General features: G+C 33.4%; 1 protein-coding gene across 1 annotated transcript in view; it reads right to left on the bottom strand.

Annotated features, from left to right (window-relative positions):
- LOC138492807 (platelet binding protein GspB-like) overlaps positions 1-21,742 on the bottom strand; it is a 197,227-nt gene that overhangs the window by 25,171 nt on the left and 150,314 nt on the right. The window contains exons 9-21 of the mRNA XM_069620161.1: positions 18,649-18,723; positions 15,910-15,999; positions 14,544-14,633; positions 13,178-13,267; positions 11,810-11,899; positions 10,441-10,530; positions 9,075-9,164; positions 7,707-7,796; positions 6,337-6,426; positions 4,970-5,059; positions 3,600-3,689; positions 2,233-2,322; positions 862-951 (exon numbers count right to left, since the gene is read on the bottom strand). Coding sequence (XP_069476262.1) covers positions 862-951; positions 2,233-2,322; positions 3,600-3,689; positions 4,970-5,059; positions 6,337-6,426; positions 7,707-7,796; positions 9,075-9,164; positions 10,441-10,530; positions 11,810-11,899; positions 13,178-13,267; positions 14,544-14,633; positions 15,910-15,999; positions 18,649-18,723 — 1,155 coding nt within the window. The remainder of the gene's footprint in view (positions 1-861; positions 952-2,232; positions 2,323-3,599; positions 3,690-4,969; positions 5,060-6,336; positions 6,427-7,706; positions 7,797-9,074; positions 9,165-10,440; positions 10,531-11,809; positions 11,900-13,177; positions 13,268-14,543; positions 14,634-15,909; positions 16,000-18,648; positions 18,724-21,742) is intronic.

Genomic DNA, 21,742 nt, shown 5'->3' with positions numbered 1-21,742 from the left:
CATTAAATCCTCTTAAACCTATTTCAAATGAAAAATTAATATAAACAATAGTTAAACTTTTTATATATTTGGTATTATAAGAGACTGGGTACGAAATGTATATGATAAAATATGAAGAACTAAAAATCTGTACATTCATCTTTCAGATATTTACATATTTGACTGCAGAATCGTCTTTGGCCCTAGAAGGCAGAGGTCAAAATATATCTGATTGCTAAATGTATACTTTTGAAATATGAATTTAATAAATTAAACAACAGTAAAGCATCCTCAAATATATTTGTAATCTAAACAAATTGTTTTATATTTTGGAAAATCCATTAAATCATTGTTTACAAACCGGCAGTGGTCGCACACTGCCACAGTCATAATGACCAATTGCTAGAGGTCACGCCATTTGGGGAGTTGATATCTCACTCTCGCAGGACCAATTATAGATATATAAATACAAGGCAAAGGGAAATAAATACATATAGAAAGGAATTCAACAAAATATTCATATACTGTGCTCTGTTTAATGAAATACTGATGTCATCGCTTGACGGTGCCAGAATGACAATTTGCACTTCTAGGGATTAAACAATATGCCTTAATTCATAAGAGTGTTTCAAACTTAATGGACAATAAATTATGTGTGGATTTGCCAATATTACAAAATATGTTTAGCATCAGGCTTGAACTCTATTATTTTTAGCATTCCATTGATCACTTATATTAGGCTAGTACGGAAAAGGCATCACATAATTCTTGATCTATCATATTTTGCATTGTCGATAAAAGGCAACATCCTTACATGACATTTTAAAATAAATGGTAAGTTCATAAAGGTATGCTTCTGTCAGAAGCAAAACCAAAACATACCAGTTGCTGAGGTTTCTGTACTGGATGTCAATGGTATGCTGGTATCAGTAAAGGTTGATGGAGAAGCTGTCTCTGTTGCGGTTGAAGACACTGTAAAAGAGAGAATGTACAACTTTATTAGCTGCATAAAAAGACAACTTAAAGCATATTTGGTCAACAATGGAATTGTGAACTATATGTCATTCTATAAAGTCTGTACAGTATTGGATGATGAGGTAATTGAAAAGTACACATTTTTAAACATTATACCAGTAGAAACAGAGCTTTATTCTTATTGAGAGAGGTCACAAGGTTCTCCTCATTTCAACGGTTTCAATAGAAGAAAATATCAGCTTCACATCCATTGTTTCACAAAACCAAAAGTGTAACTATGTATAACCATATAGTTTATGTTTTTTCATTCAGAAATAATTTGGTTAAAATGTTGTATGCCTTCATTAGAAATATCTAAATACTAAAATATATTTTCAGTTTTTACTTAATCCGTAAAAATTATAAATATGATCATTAAATCCTCTTAAACCTATTTCAAATGAAAAATTAATATAAACAATAGTTAAACTTTTTATATATTTGGTATTATAAGAGACTGGGTAAGAAATGTATATGATAAAATATGAAGAACTAAAAATCTGTACATTCATCTTTCAACTAATTACATGCTTGACTGCAGGATCGTTTGTGGCCCTAGATGGCAGAGGTCAAAATATTTTCGATTGCTAAATTTATACTTTTGAAATATGAATTTAATAAACTAAACAACCTTAAAGCATCCTCAAACATTTTTGTAATCTAAAAAAAATGTTTTATATTTTGGAAAATCCATTAAATCATTGATTTCTGAACCTGCAGTGGTCTCACACTGCCACAGTCAAAATAAACAATTGTGAGAGGTCACGCCACTTGGGGAGTTGATATTTCACTCCCCCAGGACCAATTATAGATATATAAATACAAGGCAAAGGGAAATAAATACATATAGAAAGGAATTCATCAAAATATTCATATATTGTGCTCTGTTTAATGAAATACTGATGTCATCGCTTGATGGAGCCAGAATGACAATTTGCACTTCTAGGGATTGAACAATATGCCTTAAATCATAGAAGGAGTGTTTCAAACTTAATGGACAATAAATTATGTGTGTATTTGCCAATATTACAAAATATGTTTCGCATCAGGCTTGAAGTCTATTATTATTAGCATTCCATTGATCACTTATATTAGGCTAATACGGAAAAGGCATTGCAAAATTCTTGATCTATCATATTTTGCATTGTCGATAAAAGGCAACATCCTTACATGACATTTTAAAAAAAAATGGTAAGTTCATAAAGGTATGCTTCTGTCAGAAGCAAAACCAAAACATACCAGTTGCTGAGGTTTCTGTACTGGAGGTCGATGGTATGCTGGTATCAGTAAAGGTTGATGGAGAAGCTGTCTCTGTTGCGGTTGAAGACACTGTAAAAGAGAGAATGTACAACTTTATTAGCTGCATAAAAAGACAACTTAAAGCATATTTGGTCAAGAATGGAATTGTGAACTATATGTCATTCTATAAAGTCTGTACAGTATTAGATGATGAGGTCATTGAAAAGTACACATTTGTAAACATTATACCAGTAGAAACAGAGCTTTATTCTTATTGAGAGAGGTCACAAGGTTCTCCTCATTTCAACGGTTTCAATAGAAGAAAATATCAGCTTCACATCCATTGTTTCACAAAACCAAAAGTGTAACTATGTATAACCATGTTGTTTATGTTTTTTCATTCAGCAATAATTTGGTTAAAATGGTGTATGCCTTCATTAGAAATATCTAAATACTAAAATATATTTTTAGTTTTTACTTAATCCGTAAAAATGATAAATATGATCATTAAATCCTCTTAAACCTATTTCAAATGAAAAATTAATATAAACAATAGTTAAACTTTTTATATATTTGGTATTATAAGAGACTGGGTAAGAAATGTATATGATAAAATATGAAGAACTAAAAATCTGTACATTCATCTTTCAGATATTTACATATTTGACTGCAGAATCGTCTTTGGCCCTAGAAGGCAGAGGTCAAAATATATCCGATTGCTAAATGTATACTTTTGAAATATGAATTTAATAAATTAAACAACATTAAAGCATCCTCAAATATATTTGTAATCTAAACAAATTGTTTTATATTTTGGAAAATCCATTAAATCATTGATTACAAACCGGCAGTGGTCGCACACTGCCACAGTCAAAATAAACAATTGCTAGAGGTCACGCCATTTGGGGAGTTGATATCTCACTCTCGCAGGACCAATTATAGATATATAAATACAAGGCAAAGGGAAATAAATACATATAGAAAGGAATTCAACAAAATATTCATATACTGTGCTCTGTTTAATGAAATACTGATGTCATCGCTTGACGGTGCCAGAATGACAATTTGCACTTCTAGGGATTAAACAATATGCCTTAATTCATAGGAGTGTTTCAAACTTAATGGACAATAAATTATGTGTGGATTTGCCAATATTACAAAATATGTTTAGCATCAGGCTTGAACTCTATTATTTTTAGCATTCCATTGATCACTTATATTAGGCTAATACGGAAAAGGCATTGTAAAATTCTTGATCTATCATATTTTGCATTGTCGATAAAAGGCAACATCCTCACATGACATTTTAAAAAAAAATAGTAAGTTCATAAAGGTATGCTTCTGTCAGAAGCAAAACCAAAACATACCAGTTGCTGAGGTTTCTGTACTGGATGTCAATGGTATGCTGGTATCAGTAAAGGTTGATGGAGAAGCTGTCTCTGTTGCGGTTGAAGACACTGTAAAAGAGAGAATGTACAACTTTATTAGCTGCATAAAAAGACAACTTAAAGCATATTTGGTCAAGAATGGAATTGTGAACTATATGTCATTCTATAAAGTCTGTACAGTATTGGATGATGAGGTCATTGAAAAGTACACATTTTTAAACATTATACCAGAAGAAACAGAGCTTTATTCTTATTGAGAGAGGTCACAAGGTTCTCCTCATTTCAACCGTTTCAATAGAAGAAAATATCAGCTTCACATCCATTGTTTCACAAAACTAAAAGTGTAACTATGTATAACCATATTGTTTATGTTTTTTCATTCAGAAATAATTTGGTTAAAATGTTGTATGCCTTCATTAAAAATATCTAAATACTAAAATATATTTTCAGTTTTTACTTAATCCGTAAAAATGATAAATATGATCATTAAATCCTCTTAAACCTATTTCAAATGAAAAATTAATATAAACAATAGTTAAACATTGTATATATTTGGTATTATAAGAGACTGGGTAAGAAATGTATATGATAAAATATGAAGAACTAAAAATCTGTACATTCATCTTTCAACTAATTACATACTTGACTGCAGGATCGTTTGTGGCCCTAGATGGCAAAGGTCAAAATATTTTCGATTGCTAAATTTATACTTTTGAAATATGAATTTAATAAACTAAACAACCTTAAAGCATCCTCAAACATTTTTGTAATCTAAAAAAAATGTTTTATATTTTGGAAAATCCATTAAATCATTGATTTCTGAACCTGCAATGGTCTCACACTGCCACAGTCAAAATAAACAATTGTGAGAGGTCACGCCACTTGGGGAGTTGATATCTCACTCCCCCAGGACCAATTATAGATTTATAAATACAAGGCAAAGGGAAATAAATACATATAGAAAGGAATTCATCAAAATATTCATATATTGTGCTCTGTTTAATGAAATACTGATGTCATCGCTTGATGGTGCCAGAATGACAATTTGCACTTCTAGGGATTGAACAATATGCCTTAAATCATAGAAGGAGTGTTTCAAACTTAATGGACAATAAATTATGTGTGTATTTGCCAATATTACAAAATATGTTTAGCATCAGGCTTGAAGTCTATTATTTTTAGCATTCCATTGATCACTTATATTAGGCTAATATGGAAAAGGCATTGCAAAATTCTTGATCTATCATATTTTGCATTGTCGATAAAAGGCAACATCCTTACATGACATTTTAAAATAAATGGTAAGTTCATAAAGGTATGCTTCTGTAAGAAGCAAAACCAAAACATACCAGTTGCTGAGGTTTCTGTACTGGAGGTCGATGGTATGCTGGTATCAGTAAAGGTTGATGGAGAAGCTGTCTCTGTTGCGGTTGAAGATACTGTAAAAGAGAGAATGTGCAACTTTATTAGCTGCATAAAAAGACAACTTAAAGCATATTTGGTCAAGAATGGAATTGTGAACTATATGTCATTCTATAAAGTCTGTACAGTATTGGATGATGAGGTAATTGAAAAGTACACATTTTTAAACATTATACCAGTAGAAACAGAGCTTTATTCTTATTGAGAGAGGTCACAAGGTTCTCCTCATTTCAACGGTTTCAATAGAAGAAAATATCAGCTTCACATCCATTGTTTCACAAAACCAAAAGTGTAACTATGTATAACCATATAGTTTATGTTTTTTCATTCAGAAATAATTTGGTTAAAATGTTGTATGCCTTCATTAGAAATATCTAAATACTAAAATATATTTTCAGTTTTTACTTAATCCGTAAAAATTATAAATATGATCATTAAATCCTCTTAAACCTATTTCAAATGAAAAATTAATATAAACAATAGTTAAACTTTTTATATATTTGGTATTATAAGAGACTGTGTAAGAAATGTATATGATAAAATATGAAGAACTAAAAATCTGTACATTCATCTTTCAGATATTTACATATTTGACTGCAGAATCGTCTTTGGCCCTAGAAGGCAGAGGTCAAAATATATCTGATTGCTAAATGTATACTTTTGAAATATGAATTTAATAAATTAAACAACATTAAAGCATCCTCAAATATATTTGTAATCTAAACAAATTGTTTTATATTTTGGAAAATCCATTAAATCATTGATTACAAACCGGCAGTGGTCGCACACTGCCACAGTCAAAATAAACAATTGCTAGAGGTCACGCCATTTGGGGAGTTGATATCTCACTCTTGCAGGACCAATTATAGATATATAAATACAAGGCAAAGGGAAATAAATACATATAGAAATGAATTCAACAAAATATTCATATACTGTGCTCTGTTTAATGAAATACTGATGTCATCGCTTGACGGTGCCAGAATGACAATTTGCACTTCTAGGGATTAAACAATATGCCTTAATTCATAGGAGTGTTTCAAACTTAATGGACAATAAATTATGTGTGGATTTGCCAATATTACAAAATATGTTTAGCATCAGGCTTGAACTCTATTATTTTTAGCATTCCATTGATCACTTATATTAGGCTAATACGGAAAAGGCATTGTAAAATTCTTGATCTATCATATTTTGCATTGTCGATAAAAGGCAACATCCTCACATGACATTTTAAAAAAAAATAGTAAGTTCATAAAGGTATGCTTCTGTCAGAAGCAAAACCAAAACATACCAGTTGCTGAGGTTTCTGTACTGGATGTCAATGGTATGCTGGTATCAGCAAAGGTTGATGGAGAAGCTGTCTCTGTTGCGGTTGAAGACACTGTAAAAGAGAGAATGTACAACTTTATTAGCTGCATAAAAAGACAACTTAAAGCATATTTGGTCAAGAATGGAATTGTGAACTATATGTCATTCTATAAAGTCTGTACAGTATTGGATGATGAGGTCATTGAAAAGTACACATTTTTAAACATTATACCAGAAGAAACAGAGCTTTATTCTTATTGAGAGAGGTCACAAGGTTCTCCTCATTTCAACCGTTTCAATAGAAGAAAATATCAGCTTCACATCCATTGTTTCACAAAACCAAAAGTGTAACTATGTATAACCATATTGTTTATGTTTTTTCATTCAGAAATAATTTGGTTAAAATGTTGTATGCCTTCATTAGAAATATATAAATACTAAAATATATTTTCAGTTTTTACTTAATCCGTAAAAATGATAAATATGATCATTAAATCCTCTTAAACCTATTTCAAATGAAAAATTAATATAAACAATAGTTAAACATTGTATATATTTGGTATTATAAGAGACTGGGTAAGAAATGTATATGATAAAATATGAAGAACTAAAAATCTGTACATTCATCTTTCAACTAATTACATGCTTGACTGCAGGATCGTTTGTGGCCCTAGGTGGCAGAGGTCAAAATATTTTCGATTGCTAAATTTATACTTTTGAAATATGAATTTAATAAACTAAACAACCTTAAAGCATCCTCAAACATTTTTGTAATCTAAAAAAATGTTTTATATTTTGGAAAATCCATTAAATCATTGATTTCTGAACCTGCAGTGGTCTCACACTGCCACAGTCAAAATAAACAATTGTGAGAGGTCACGCCACTTGGGGAGTTGATATCTCACTCCCCCAGGACCAATTATAGATATATAAATACAAGGCAAAGGGAAATAAATACATATAGAAAGGAATTCATCAAAATATTCATATATTGTGTTCTGTTTAATGAAATACTGATGTCATCGCTTGATGGTGCCAGAATGACAATTTGCACTTCTAGGGATTGAACAATATGCCTTAAATCATAGAAGGAGTGTTTCAAACTTAATGGACAATAAATTATGTGTGTATTTGCCAATATTACAAAATATGTTTAGCATCAGGCTTGAAGTCTATTATTTTTAGCATTCCATTGATCACTTATATTAGGCTAATACGGAAAAGGCATTGCAAAATTCTTGATCTATCATATTTTGCATTGTCGATAAAAGGCAACATCCTTACATGACATTTTAAAAAAAAATGGTAAGTTCATAAAGGTATGCTTCTGTCAGAAGCAAAACCAAAACATACCAGTTGCTGAGGTTTCTGTACTGGAGGTCGATGGTATGCTGGTATCAGTAAAGGTTGATGGAGAAGCTGTCTCTGTTGCGGTTGAAGACACTGTAAAAGAGAGAATGTACAACTTTATTAGCTGCATAAAAAGACAACTTAAAGCATATTTGGTCAAGAATGGAATTGTGAACTATATGTCAGTCTATAAAGTCTGTACAGTATTGGATGATGAGGTCATTGAAAAGTACACATTTGTAAACATTATACCAGTAGAAACAGAGCTTTATTCTTATTGAGAGAGGTCACAAGGTTCTCCTCATTTCAACGGTTTCAATAGAAGAAAATATCAGCTTCACATCCATTGTTTCACAAAACCAAAAGTGTAACTATGTATAACCATGTTGTTTATGTTTTTTCATTCAGCAATAATTTGGTTAAAATGGTGTATGCCTTCATTAGAAATATCTAAATACTAAAATATATTTTTAGTTTTTACTTAATCCGTAAAAATGATAAATATGATCATTAAATCCTCTTAAACCTATTTCAAATGAAAAATTAATATAAACAATAGTTAAACTTTTTATATATTTGGTATTATAAGAGACTGGGTAAGAAATGTATATGATAAAATATGAAGAACTAAAAATCTGTACATTCATCTTTCAGATATTTACATATTTGACTGCAGAATCGTCTTTGGCCCTAGAAGGCAGAGGTCAAAATATATCCGATTGCTAAATGTATACTTTTGAAATATGAATTTAATAAATTAAACAACATTAAAGCATCCTCAAATATATTTGTAATCTAAACAAATTGTTTTATATTTTGGAAAATCCATTAAATCATTGATTACAAACCGGCAGTGGTCGCACACTGCCACAGTCAAAATAAACAATTGCTAGAGGTCACGCCATTTGGGGAGTTGATATCTCACTCTCGCAGGACCAATTATAGATATATAAATACAAGGCAAAGGGAAATAAATACATATAGAAAGGAATTCAACAAAATATTCATATACTGTGCTCTGTTTAATGAAATACTGATGTCATCGCTTGACGGTGCCAGAATGACAATTTGCACTTCTAGGGATTGAACAATATGCCTTAATTCATAGAAGGAGTGTTTCAAACTTAATGGACAATAAATTATGTGTGGATGTGCCAATATTACAAAATATGTTTAGCATCAGGCTTGAACTCTATTATTTTTAGCATTCCATTGATCACTTATATTAGGCTAATACGGAAAAGGCATCGTAAAATTATTGATCTATCATATTTTGCATTGTCGATAAAAGGCAACATCCTCACATGACATTTTAAAAAAATAGTAAGTTCATAAAGGTATGCTTCTGTCAGAAGCAAAACCAAAACATACCAGTTGCTGAGGTTTCTGTACTGGATGTCAATGGTGTGCTGGTATCAGTAAAGGTTGATGGAGAAGCTGTCTCTGTTGCGGTTGAAGACACTGTAAAAGAGAGAATGTACCGCTTTATTAGCTGCATAAAAAGACAACTTAAAGCATATTTGGTCAAGAATGGAATTGTGAACTATATGTCATTCTATAAAGTTTGTACAGTATTGGATGATGAGGTAATTGAAAAGTACACATTTTTAAACATTATACCAGAAGAAACAGAGCTTTATTCTTATTGAGAGAGGTCACAAGGTTCTCCTCATTTCAACCGTTTCAATAGAAGAAAATATCAGCTTCACATCCATTGTTTCACAAAACCAAAAGTGTAACTATGTATAACCATATTGTTTATGTTTTTTCATTCAGCAATAATTTGGTTAAAATGTTGTATGCCTTCATTAGAAATATCTAAATACTAAAATATATTTTTAGTTTTTACTTAATCCGTAAAAATGATAAATATGATCATTAAATCCTCTTAAACCTATTTCAAATGAAAAATTAATATAAACAATAGTTAAACTTTTTATATATTTGGTATTATAAGAGACTGGGTAAGAAATGTGTATGATAAAATATGAAGAACTAAAAATCTGTACATTCATCTTTCAGATATTTACATATTTGACTGCAGAATCGTCTTTGGCCCTAGAAGGCAGAGGTCAAAATATATCCGATTGCTAAATGTATACTTTTGAAATATGAATTTAATAAATTAAACAACATTAAAGCATCCTCAAATATATTTGTAATCTAAACAAATTGTTTTATATTTTGGAAAATCCATTAAATCATTGATTACAAACCGGCAGTGGTCGCACACTGCCACAGTCAAAATAAACAATTGCTAGAGGTCACGCCATTTGGGGAGTTGATATCTCACTCTCGCAGGACCAATTATAGATATATAAATACAAGGCAAAGGGAAATAAATACATATAGAAAGGAATTCAACAAAATATTCATATACTGTGCTCTGTTTAATGAAATACTGATGTCATCGCTTGACGGTGCCAGAATGACAATTTGCACTTCTAGGGATTGAACAATATGCCTTAATTCATAGGAGTGTTTCAAACTTAATGGACAATAAATTATGTGTGGATTTGCCAATATTACAAAATATGTTTAGCATCAGGCTTGAACTCTATTATTTTTAGCATTCCATTGATCACTTATATTAGGCTAATACGGAAAAGGCATTGTAAAATTCTTGATCTATCATATTTTGCATTGTCGATAAAAGGCAACATCCTCACATGACATTTTAAAAAAAATAGTAAGTTCATAAAGGTATGCTTCTGTCAGAAGCAAAACCAAAACATACCAGTTGCTGAGGTTTCTGTACTGGATGTCAATGGTATGCTGGTATCAGTAAAGGTTGATGGAGAAGCTGTCTCTGTTGCGGTTGAAGACACTGTAAAAGAGAGAATGTACAACTTTGTTAGCTGCATAAAAAGACAACTTAAAGCATATTTGGTCAAGAATGGAATTGTGAACTATATGTCATTCTATAAAGTCTGTACAGTATTGGATGATGAGGTCATTGAAAAGTACACATTTTTAAACATTATACCAGAAGAAACAGAGCTTTATTCTTATTGAGAGAGGTCACAAGGTTCTCCTCATTTCAACCGTTTCAATAGAAGAAAATATCAGCTTCACATCCATTGTTTCACAAAACCAAAAGTGTAACTATGTATAACCATATTGTTTATGTTTTTTCATTCAGAAATAATTTGGTTAAAATGTTGTATGCCTTCATTAGAAATATCTAAATACTAAAATATATTTTCAGTTTTTACTTAATCCGTAAAAATGATAAATATGATCATTAAATCCTCTTAAACCTATTTCAAATGAAAAATTAATATAAACAAGAGTTAAACATTTCACACATTTGGGATTATAAGACACTGGGTTAGAAATGTATATGATAAAATATGAAGAACTAAAAATCTGTACATTCATCTTTCATCTAATTACATACTTGACTGCAGAATCGTTTGTGGCCCTAGATGGCAGAGGTCAAAATATTTCCGATTGCTAAATTTATACTTTTGAAATATGGATTTAATAAACTAAACAACATTAAAGCATCCTCAAACATATTTGTAATCTAAAATAATTGTTTTATATTTTGGAAAATCCATTAAATCATTGATTTCTGAACCTGCAGTGGTCTCACACTGCCACAGTCAAAATAAACAATTGTGAGTGGTCACGCCATTTGGGGAGTTGATATCTCACTCCCCCAGGACCAATTATAGATATATAAATACAAGGCAATAGGAAATAAATACATATAGAAAGGAATTCATCAAAATATTCATATATTGTGCTCTGTTTAATGAAATACTGATGTCATCGCTTGATGATGCCAGAATGACAATTTGCACTTCGAGGGATTGAACATTATGCCTTAAATCATAGAAGTAGTGTTTCAAACTTAATGGACAATAAATTATGTGTGTATTTGCCAATATTACAAAATATGTTTACAATCAGGCTTGAACTCTACTATTTTTAGCATTCCATTGATCACTTATATTAGGCTAATATGGAAAAGGCATCGCAAAATTCTTGATATATCATATTTTGCATTGTGATATAAGGCAACATCCTTACATGACATTTTAAAAAAAATAGTAATTTCATAAAGGTATAGTTCTGTCAGAAGCAAAACCAAAACATACCAGTTGCTGAGGTTTCTGTACTGGAGGTCGATGGTATGCTGGTATCAGTAAAGGTTGATGGAGAAGCTGTCTCTGTTGCAGTTGAAGACACTGTAAAAGAGAGAATGTACAACTTTATTAGCTGCATAAAAAGACAACTTAAAGCATATTTGGTTAAGAATGGTATTGTGAATTATACGTCATTCTATAAAGTCTGTACAGTATCGGATGATGAGGTCATTGAAAACTACACATTTTTAACCATTATACCAGTAGAAACAGAGCTTTATTCTTATTGAGAGAGGTCACAAGGTTTTCCACATTTCAGCGGTTTCAATAGAAGAAAATATCAGCTTCCATCCATTGTTTCACAAAACCAAAAGTGTAACTAGTATAACCATATTGTTTATGTTTTTTCATTCAGAAATAATTTGGTTAAAATGTTGTATGCCTTTATTAGAAATATCTAAATGCTAAAATATATTTTCAGTTTTTACTTAATCCGTAAAAATGATCAATATGATCATTTAATCCTCTTAAACCTATTTCAAATGAAAAATTAATATAAACAATAGTTAAATGTTTTATATATTTGGTATTATAAGAGACTGGGTAAGAAATGTATATGATAAAATATGAAGAACTAAAAATCTGTACATTCATCTTTCAACTAATTACATACTTGACTGCAGAATCGTTTGTGGCCCTAGATGGCAGAGGTAAAAATATTTCCGATTGCTAAATTTATACCTTTGAAATATGAATTAATAAACTAAACAACATTAAAGCATCCTCAAACATATTTGTAATCTAAAAAAATTGTTTTATATTTTGGAAAATCCATTAAATCATTCATTTCTGAACCTGCAGTGGTCTCACACTGCCACAGTCAAAACAAACAATTGTGAGAGGTCATGCCATTTGGGGAGTTGATATCTCACTCCCCCAGGACCAATTATAGATATATAAATACAAGGCAAAGGGAAATAAATACATATAGAAAGGAATTCATCAAAATATTCATATATTGTGCTCTGTTTAATGAAATACTGATGTCATCTCTTGATGGTGCCAGAATGACAATTTGCACTTCTAGGGATTGAACAATATGCCTTAAATCATAGAAGGAGTGTTTCAAACTTAATGGACAATAAATTATGTGTGTATTTGCCAATATTACAAAATATGTTTAGCATCAGGCTTGAACTCTATTATTTTTAGCATTCCATTGATCACTTATATTAGGCTAATACGGAAAAGGCATTGCAAAATCCTTGATCTATCATATTTTGCATTGTCGATAAAAGGCAACATCCTTACATGACATTTTTAAAAAAAATGGTAAGTTCATAAAGGTATGCTTCTGTCAGAAGCAAAACCAAAACATACCAGTTGCTGAGGTTTCTGTACTGGAGTTCGATGCTATGCTGGTATCAGTAAAGGTTAATGGAGAAGCTGTCTCTGTTGCAGTTGAAGACACTGTAAAAGAGAGAATGTACAACTTTATTAGCTGCATAAAACGACAACTTAAAGTATATTTAGTCAAGAATGGAATTGTGAACTATATGTCATTCTATAAAGTCTGTACAGTATCGGATAATGAGGTCATTGAAAAGTACACATTTTTAAACATTATACCAGTAGCAACAGAGCTTTATTCTTATTGAGAGAGGTCACAAGGATTTCCTAATTTCAGCGGTTTCAATGGAAGAAAATATCAGTTTCACATCCATTGTTTCACAAAACCAAAAGTGTAACTATGTATAACCATATTGTTTATGTTTTTTCATTCAGAAATAATTTGGTTAAAATGTTGTAGCCTTCATTAGAAATATCTAAATACTAAAATATATTTTCAGTTTTTACTTAATCCGTAAAAATGATAAATATTATCATTATATCCTCTTAAACCTATTTCAAATGAAAAATTAATATAAACAATAGTTAAACGTTTTATACATTTGGTGTTATAAGAGACTGGGTTAGAAATGTATATGATAAAATATGAAGAACTAAAAATCTGTACATTCATCTTTCAACTAATTACATACTTGACTGCAGAATTGTTTGTGGCCCTAGATGGCAGAGGTCAAAATATTTCCGATTGCTAAATTTATATTTTTGAAATATGAATTTAATAAACTAAACAACATTAAAGCATCCTCAAACATATTTGTAATCTAATTTTTTTTTATATTTTGGAAAATCCATTATATCATTGATTTCTGAACCTGCAGTGGTCTCACACTGCCACAGTCAAAATAAACAATTGTGAGAGGTCACGCCATTTGGGGAGTTGATATCTCACTCCCACAGGACCAATTATAGATATATAAATACAAGGCAATAGGAAATAAATACATATAGAAAGGAATTCATCAAAATATTCATATATTGTGCTCTGTTTAATAAAATACTGATGTCATCGCTTGATGATGCCAGAATGACAATTTGCACTTCTAGGGATTGAACATTATGCCTTAAATCATAGAAGTAGTGTTTCAAACTTAATGGACAATAAATTATGTGTGTATTTGCCAATATTACAAAATATGTTTACAATCAGGCTTGAACTCTATTATTTTTAGCATTCCATTGATCACTTATATTAGGCTAATATGGAAAAGGCATCGCAAAATTCTTGATATATAATATTTTGCATTGTCGATATAAGGCAACATCCTTACATGACATTTTAAAAAAAATAGTAATTTCATAAAGGTATAGTTCTGTCAGAAGCAAAACCAAAACATACCAGTTGCTGAGGTTTCTGTACTGGAGGTCGATGGTATGCTGGTATCAGTAAAGGTTGATGGAGAAGCTGTCTCTGTTGCAGTTGATGACACTGTAAAAGAGAGAATGTACAACTTTATTAGCTGCATAAAAAGACAACTTAAAGCATATTTGGTCAAGAATGGTATTGTGAATTATACGTCATTCTATAAAGTCTGTACAGTATCGGAGGATGAGGTCATTGAAAACTACACATTTTTAAACATTATACCAGTAGGAACAGAGCTTTATTTTTATTGAGAGATGTCACAAGGTTTTTCTCATTTCAGCGGTTTCAATGGAAGAAAATATCAGTTTCACATCCATTGTTTCACAAAACCAAAAGTGTAACTATGTATAACCATATTGTTTATGTTTTTTCATTCAGAAATAATTTGGTTAAAATGTTGTAGCCTTCATTAGAAATATCTAAATACTAAAATATATTTTCAGTTTTTACTTAATCCGTAAAAATGATAAATATTATCATTATATCCTCTTAAACCTATTTCAAATGAAAAATTAATATAAACAATAGTTAAACGTTTTATACATTTGGTGTTATAAGAGACTGGGTTAGAAATGTATATGATAAAATATGAAGAACTAAAAATCTGTACATTCATCTTTCAACTAATTACATACTTGACTGCAGAATTGTTTGTGGCCCTAGATGGCAGAGGTCAAAATATTTCCGATTGCTAAATTTATATTTTTGAAATATGAATTTAATAAACTAAACAACATTAAAGCATCCTCAAACATATTTGTAATCTAATTTTTTTTTATATTTTGGAAAATCCATTATATCATTGATTTCTGAACCTGCAGTGGTCTCACACTGCCACAGTCAAAATAAACAATTGTGAGAGGTCACGCCATTTGGGGAGTTGATATCTCACTCCCACAGGACCAATTATAGATATATAAATACAAGGCAATAGGAAATAAATACATATAGAAAGGAATTCATCAAAATATTCATATATTGTGCTCTGTTTAATAAAATACTGATGTCATCGCTTGATGATGCCAGAATGACAATTTGCACTTCTAGGGATTGAACATTATGCCTTAAATCATAGAAGTAGTGTTTCAAACTTAATGGACAATAAATTATGTGTGTATTTGCCAATATTACAAAATATGTTTACAATCAGGCTTGAACTCTATTATTTTTAGCATTCCATTGATCACTTATATTAGGCTAATATGGAAAAGGCATCGCAAAATTCTTGATATATAATATTTTGCATTGTCGATATAAGGCAACATCCTTACATGACATTTTAAAAAAAATAGTAATTTCATAAAGGTATAGTTCTGTCAGAAGCAAAACCAAAACATACCAGTTGCTGAGGTTTCTGTACTGGAGGTCGATGGTATGCTGGTATCAGTAAAGGTTGATGGAGAAGCTGTCTCTGTTGCAGTTGATGACACTGTAAAAGAGAGAATGTACAACTTTATTAGCTGCATAAAAAGACAACTTAAAGCATATTTGGTCAAGAATGGTATTGTGAATTATACGTCATTCTATAAAGTCTGTACAGTATCGGAGGATGAGGTCATTGAAAACTACACATTTTTAAACATTATACCAGTAGGAACAGAGCTTTATTTTTATTGAGAGATGTCACAAGGTTTTTCTCATTTCAGCGGTTTCAATAGAAGAAAATATCAGCTTCACATCCATTGTTTCACAAAACCAAAAGTGTAACTATGTATAACCATATTGTTTATGTTTTTTCATTCAGAAATAATTTGGTTAAAATGTTGTATGCCTTCATTAGAAATATCTAAATACTAAAATATATTTTCAGTTTTTACTTAATCCGTAAAAATGATCAATATGATCGTTAAATCCTCTTAAACCTATTTCAAATGAAAAATTAATATAAACAACAGTTAAATGTTCTATATATTTGGTATTATAAGAGACTGGTTATGAAATGTATATGATAAAATATGAAGAACTAAAAATCTGTACATTCATGTTTCAACTAATTACATACTTGACTGCAGAATCGTTTGTGGCCCTAGATGGCAGAGGTCAAAATATTTCCGATTGCTAAATTTATACTTTTGAAATATGAATTTAATTAACTAAACAACATTAAAGCATCCTCAAACATATTGGTAATCTAAGTTTTTTTGATATTTTTGAAATTCCATTAAATCATTGATTTCTGAACCTGCAGTGGTCTCACACTGCCACAGTCAAAATAAACAATTGTGAGAGGTCACGCCATTTGGGGAGTTGATATCTCACTCCCCCAGGACCAAATATAGATATATAAATACAAGGCAATAGGAAATAAATACATATAGAAAGGAATTCATCAAAATATTCATATATTGTGCTCTGTTTAATGAAATACTGATTTCATCGCTTGATTGTACCAGAATGACAATTTGCCCTTCTAGGGATTGAACAATATGCCTTATATCATAGAAGTAGTGTTTCAAACTTAATGGACAATACATTATGTGTGTATTTGCCAATATGACAAGAATTGCCCCAATCACACTTTTCAAATAGTGAGCACGCTTTGCGCATGCAATTTGGAAAATTATTTTGAGAAATGGTTATAAAGAATGGTCTGTATTTAAATGTTCTTTGCCGAAAATGCACTCATTTAAGACCCAGGGACGCACATATTTGCAGAAAGGGCCGAGCAGCCGTGTCCATGCTGTCACAATACACACAGGCAGTGGGTCTCTTTTCCTGGCCGGCACAACCCCACAGGGACACAGCCATTGATCGGTATTGTGTGATGCAGGAATCACGCAGTTTGCACATGGAAGAAAAAGCATGCATTCAGCATGCCGCCATCATCGTTGTTAATTTCGGAAAAATAAATCAAAACAGGTACATCTTAAAATCATCAGTTGTTTGGTATACACCCTTAAAAAAAATCACGATTCCATAAAATAAAAATTAAATAGAAATGTTGGCGTTTGCTGGTGCCGATTGCTATCAGGAATCTCTTCCTCAGAACATTGAGCCCAGAACATATCAGAAAAACATTCACTTATTTGGAGGTGGGACTCGGCTTGCACAAGCGTTGTTTCTGAGACCAATTACACTGTTACCCAAAAGGAAACCCAGTAATAAGTGTTCTTTGATTCTTTCGAGGCCAGAAAGTGGTGCAAGTGCAGTTTTGCACAGTATTGGCAGCAGGGCAAAAATTGCCTCAGTGAAAAACATCAATTATTTAAATTAATGTTTACATGGGGCAAGGGTTGCCCTTATCCTAACACTGGCATATTTTAAATATGATTCCATATTACCATTAAGGAAAACTTTGCTCTGGTGATGAAATGCATTGAATAAATATGTGTCTTGTTTATTTTTTCTGCTCCTCCACTTCCTCTTGCCCCCCAAACTCCACTCCCACCGATTTTTCTCCATCCTGTACCATATGCCCAATGCAAACTTTCTGCAATAAATCAACCAGAAGCGGGGCACCCTAATCAACATTATTTGTTCTTTCATATACAATCATATTAAGTAATTGATGGCTTATGATGGGTTGGTACACTTTTCTTTTACTGAGTAGCCAACACTTGTTTCGGCTTGAAACGCCTGGTCTTCCTCAGGGTTTTCTTTGATAAACAGGTGAGTAAATACACAGAAAAAGTATTCCACTTTCCTCAAACTGCTCGCAAAAGCAACAGAAAAAAAAATGGGAAATGGTCTTCCCAAAGTATGCTGTGTTACAGAGCCTTCATGCTCATAATAACAGTAGGTGGGCTCGAAAATGTTCCATAAATCATGATTGACTTGACCAATCCAAACTGTAAGTGACCTCCTATTCCAAAAATGAAATCAAAGGTGATCAACAATGAATGGGTCACTTTCACCCACTGATTAGAGGACATGAAGGATAGACTCTGAGCAATAAAAGACATGCTTGCTGTATGATGAGTGCAACAGTGAGGACTTCATGGTGACTCAACAATAGAAACAGGCTGGTATCTTTCCGTAGACAGGTAAGGTACAGCTTCATCAGTATATGCCCCCTTAGCCACGGCAAAGCTGAGAATCAGGGTTATTTCAAAGAATTGCTTTATATTTAAAAGCATACCTGGTCCAGAGGTATGTATGCTTGAGATGTGGGGCGTGGGCCAATCCGTAACGGCAGACGTAGAGCTGCTCTGTGCTGTTGACGTGAGAAGATTTGAGAGAATTAATGGAGGAAATGTTACATGTCCTCACAATGCATGCAAACAAGGGATCGCCATGACATCCCCCTTCAGTTATTTATTTATTCATAACACAGCAGCGGCAGCGAATACATGGGTGTTGCGGGCCCTGCCCCCATGCGCCCCAGGAAAGGCCATCTGCGCAAAAGTCCCTATGCTTATAATAGAACACTACCAAAAGCCACAAATGCTTTGCTTTGCGCCCAACTTGTTTTGAATTTGGGGAAAATTAGTCCAAACGTGTTAGCAACAGAATTTTCACTAAGCCAATGGATCGTAGGTTTCCCCTTAACCATAGAGTGAGGCCCACCGTCCTGTAAAATGTGTATCTTTTAGGCGATCACCTTATAGTTAAGATAAACCAATGGCTTGGGCTAGAAGGCTGTTACTGGCTAAGCACGCCTCACATAACATGAATTAACACTATAATGTACCGTACATTTCGGTATTACCCGTTTTATTTTATTTTTATTCTGAAGGTGCATTTACTGAGCATTCGGCCATTACGAAAATGTTGAATCCTATTATACCGAACAGGGGTAGAGAGGGTTGCAGGGGTGTAACCCGCTCGTGTTGAGCGGCATAATGGGATTCGGGGCTGTGGGGGACATAGAAAGCAAAGTGGAGGAGAATAAAGGATTGGGGGAAAAAAGAAAAAAGGACCCTGCAACGGAAGCCCTTACCATATATAGGGATCGGAAACTTCCGTTGTAGGCAGACGGGTAAGACGAGATGCCGGAGTAAAGGAAGGACCGTAGATAAAAGGCAAGTAAGGATTGAGGGGTTGTGGGTAGGGAGAATGTGGGGCAGTGTGATCTACGTGATTACTGCATGCCGCCATTTTCGGATTCAGTATTTTCGTCTGCGGTATTACGGGGCACGCAGTGATCACATAGATCCATACACTTCTAGCACCGGGGGATCAATGGGAGACGCCATATTTATATGTCACTCACTTTAACAGCGCCTCCAACACAGCCCGCTCCTCACACATGGATAGAATTAACATTAGGAAATGAGTAAAGATGATTTATCAATCACCAAAGAGAGCAGATCCTATTTATTTATTTAGTTAGGTTTTTGTAGCGCTACACTTCTTGACTTTCAGCTACTTCAGAGAAGTTCTGGTAGGTTAGATTGGTTCAGGGCCACGTTACTCCACTCTGGTTGGCGACTTACTCATTTTTCTATGAAGCAGGCATATTTGGTTGCCCCCTGATCCGCCCGTCTAAAGCAGGTGTAGTGAATGGTTGTATCTAGGGGAGAAAACTAGCGGGACAACGTTGGCTGCAGTTTAACCCAGCATGGAAAAGCAGGTGCCACTTTCCCCCTCACAAGCTTTCAGCCACGGTACGGTCAAAACTCTGGTCGGTTTGTATGCAACGCGTGTTTATTATCATGCGTTCATTTTGGCGGGATTCCCCAGACCACCTGTTTCTCACCACTCCCCTTACCCTCAGCCCAGCTCACCCTGTCTTACCACTCACTACCTTGATGCCTACCGTGGTGTGTGTGGATACTTTACAGGGTAGTCATCTGCATGTCCCACCCACTAGCCATTTAAACAGTGTTATGCTGCTGCTCTTTCACCGGCCAGTGTGGTGGCTGATGTGTAGGCACCGGTGAGTACACCGTGAGTACACCTAATACTATATAGGTTTGATGGAAAGGACTTGAGTCTATAGCCTTTTCCACTGGAGCAGCTCGTGCATTGACGCTTGAAGGATAAGGTGTGTCAGTTTTCCAAGTTGAAGCCTTTCCCACTGAGTGCTGGGAGCTCATTAAATTGACCTCTGAGCTGTCAGTCTGTGTCTCTCTTATATCTCTTGGGCAGATAGCACAGTGAGGTAAGTGCTCGCCCCTGATATCTGTGCACAGCCTGCTGTTGCAGGTTCAAATTCCAGTAGCGTCAACCCATCCTTCCATGGTCCATAAACTGAGTACTGCTCTTTGTAGTAATAATGCCTTCAGTTATTAGAGTGTTATGAGACCTAGGGCTGTGTAGCGCAATATAAGAAATACTTTCTCATTATGCCATTCAGGCATATACTATTTTAAACCAATTCTACTTTTCTATTGTTTCGGCTCACAGTCCCAATGCACAGATGAAATGGCACAGTCTTGGGCTTTTCTAAGGAATTAGGGAAAATGATCAGGAAGTGAACATGAGTTGGGTTAGCAGAAAATGGGACCCAGTCTAGAGTTTGCACAGAGGGCAGGTGCCTGCAACCTACGGCTCTCCGGATTTTTGAACTGCGACTACTAGGATCACTCATCATTAGTGATAGCAGCTTTAGATGATGGGAGTTGTAAAACCATCTGGAGAGGCAAAGGTTGCAGAACCCTGGCATAGAGCAACATCGTCATGATGGATTTCAAGATGCCAGTCATGCTATAAAAACCAAATAAACTTATTTAAACAATGGCCTGCCTGTTCCAGTTCTAGGCCCTTCTATGCCCACTGCCCATGAGCATGGCCCTAATATTCTAAATAGGGGAACGCCAGACCGCTCCCTCAAAGGGTAGAAAATAATTCAGCCCTAGAGTCTCACCTTCTAGCTAGGGTTCCTCCCCCCGCCCTGCTAGCAAAAAGCAACACACGGTCTACAACATCATAGCTGTACACACCACAAAGTACTGTTGGACCTTGAAATATGTGACATTTGTTTTGTAGCTTTAACCAGCCTCGGACATTTCCCCCGCTCCCAAAGTGACATTTGCAAATTGCAGCATCTAGAGCGTATTGTCAAGGATGAATGCATGGCTTCGCATAGTGACATTGGACATACTCATGCCGCTTTCCCATTCAATAACACTTCCTCTTCCCCCATCATGACAAAATCACACACAGAACACACAGATTCCACCATCACGGTTACGCAAAGTATGATGACTAGTCAGGCAGAACACCAACACAATCTTTGCTTTCCTCCCTACCTCATGGGCCCAGACCAGCAGAAGGTTTCCAGTCCAGAC

The sequence above is a fragment of the Ambystoma mexicanum genome, chromosome 10 (assembly GCF_040938575.1).
Source record: "Ambystoma mexicanum isolate Mex_15411 chromosome 10, UKY_AmexF1_1, whole genome shotgun sequence".
Classification (NCBI taxonomy): domain Eukaryota; kingdom Metazoa; phylum Chordata; class Amphibia; order Caudata; family Ambystomatidae; genus Ambystoma; species Ambystoma mexicanum.
This window is presented reverse-complemented; position numbering and strand designations above follow the sequence as displayed.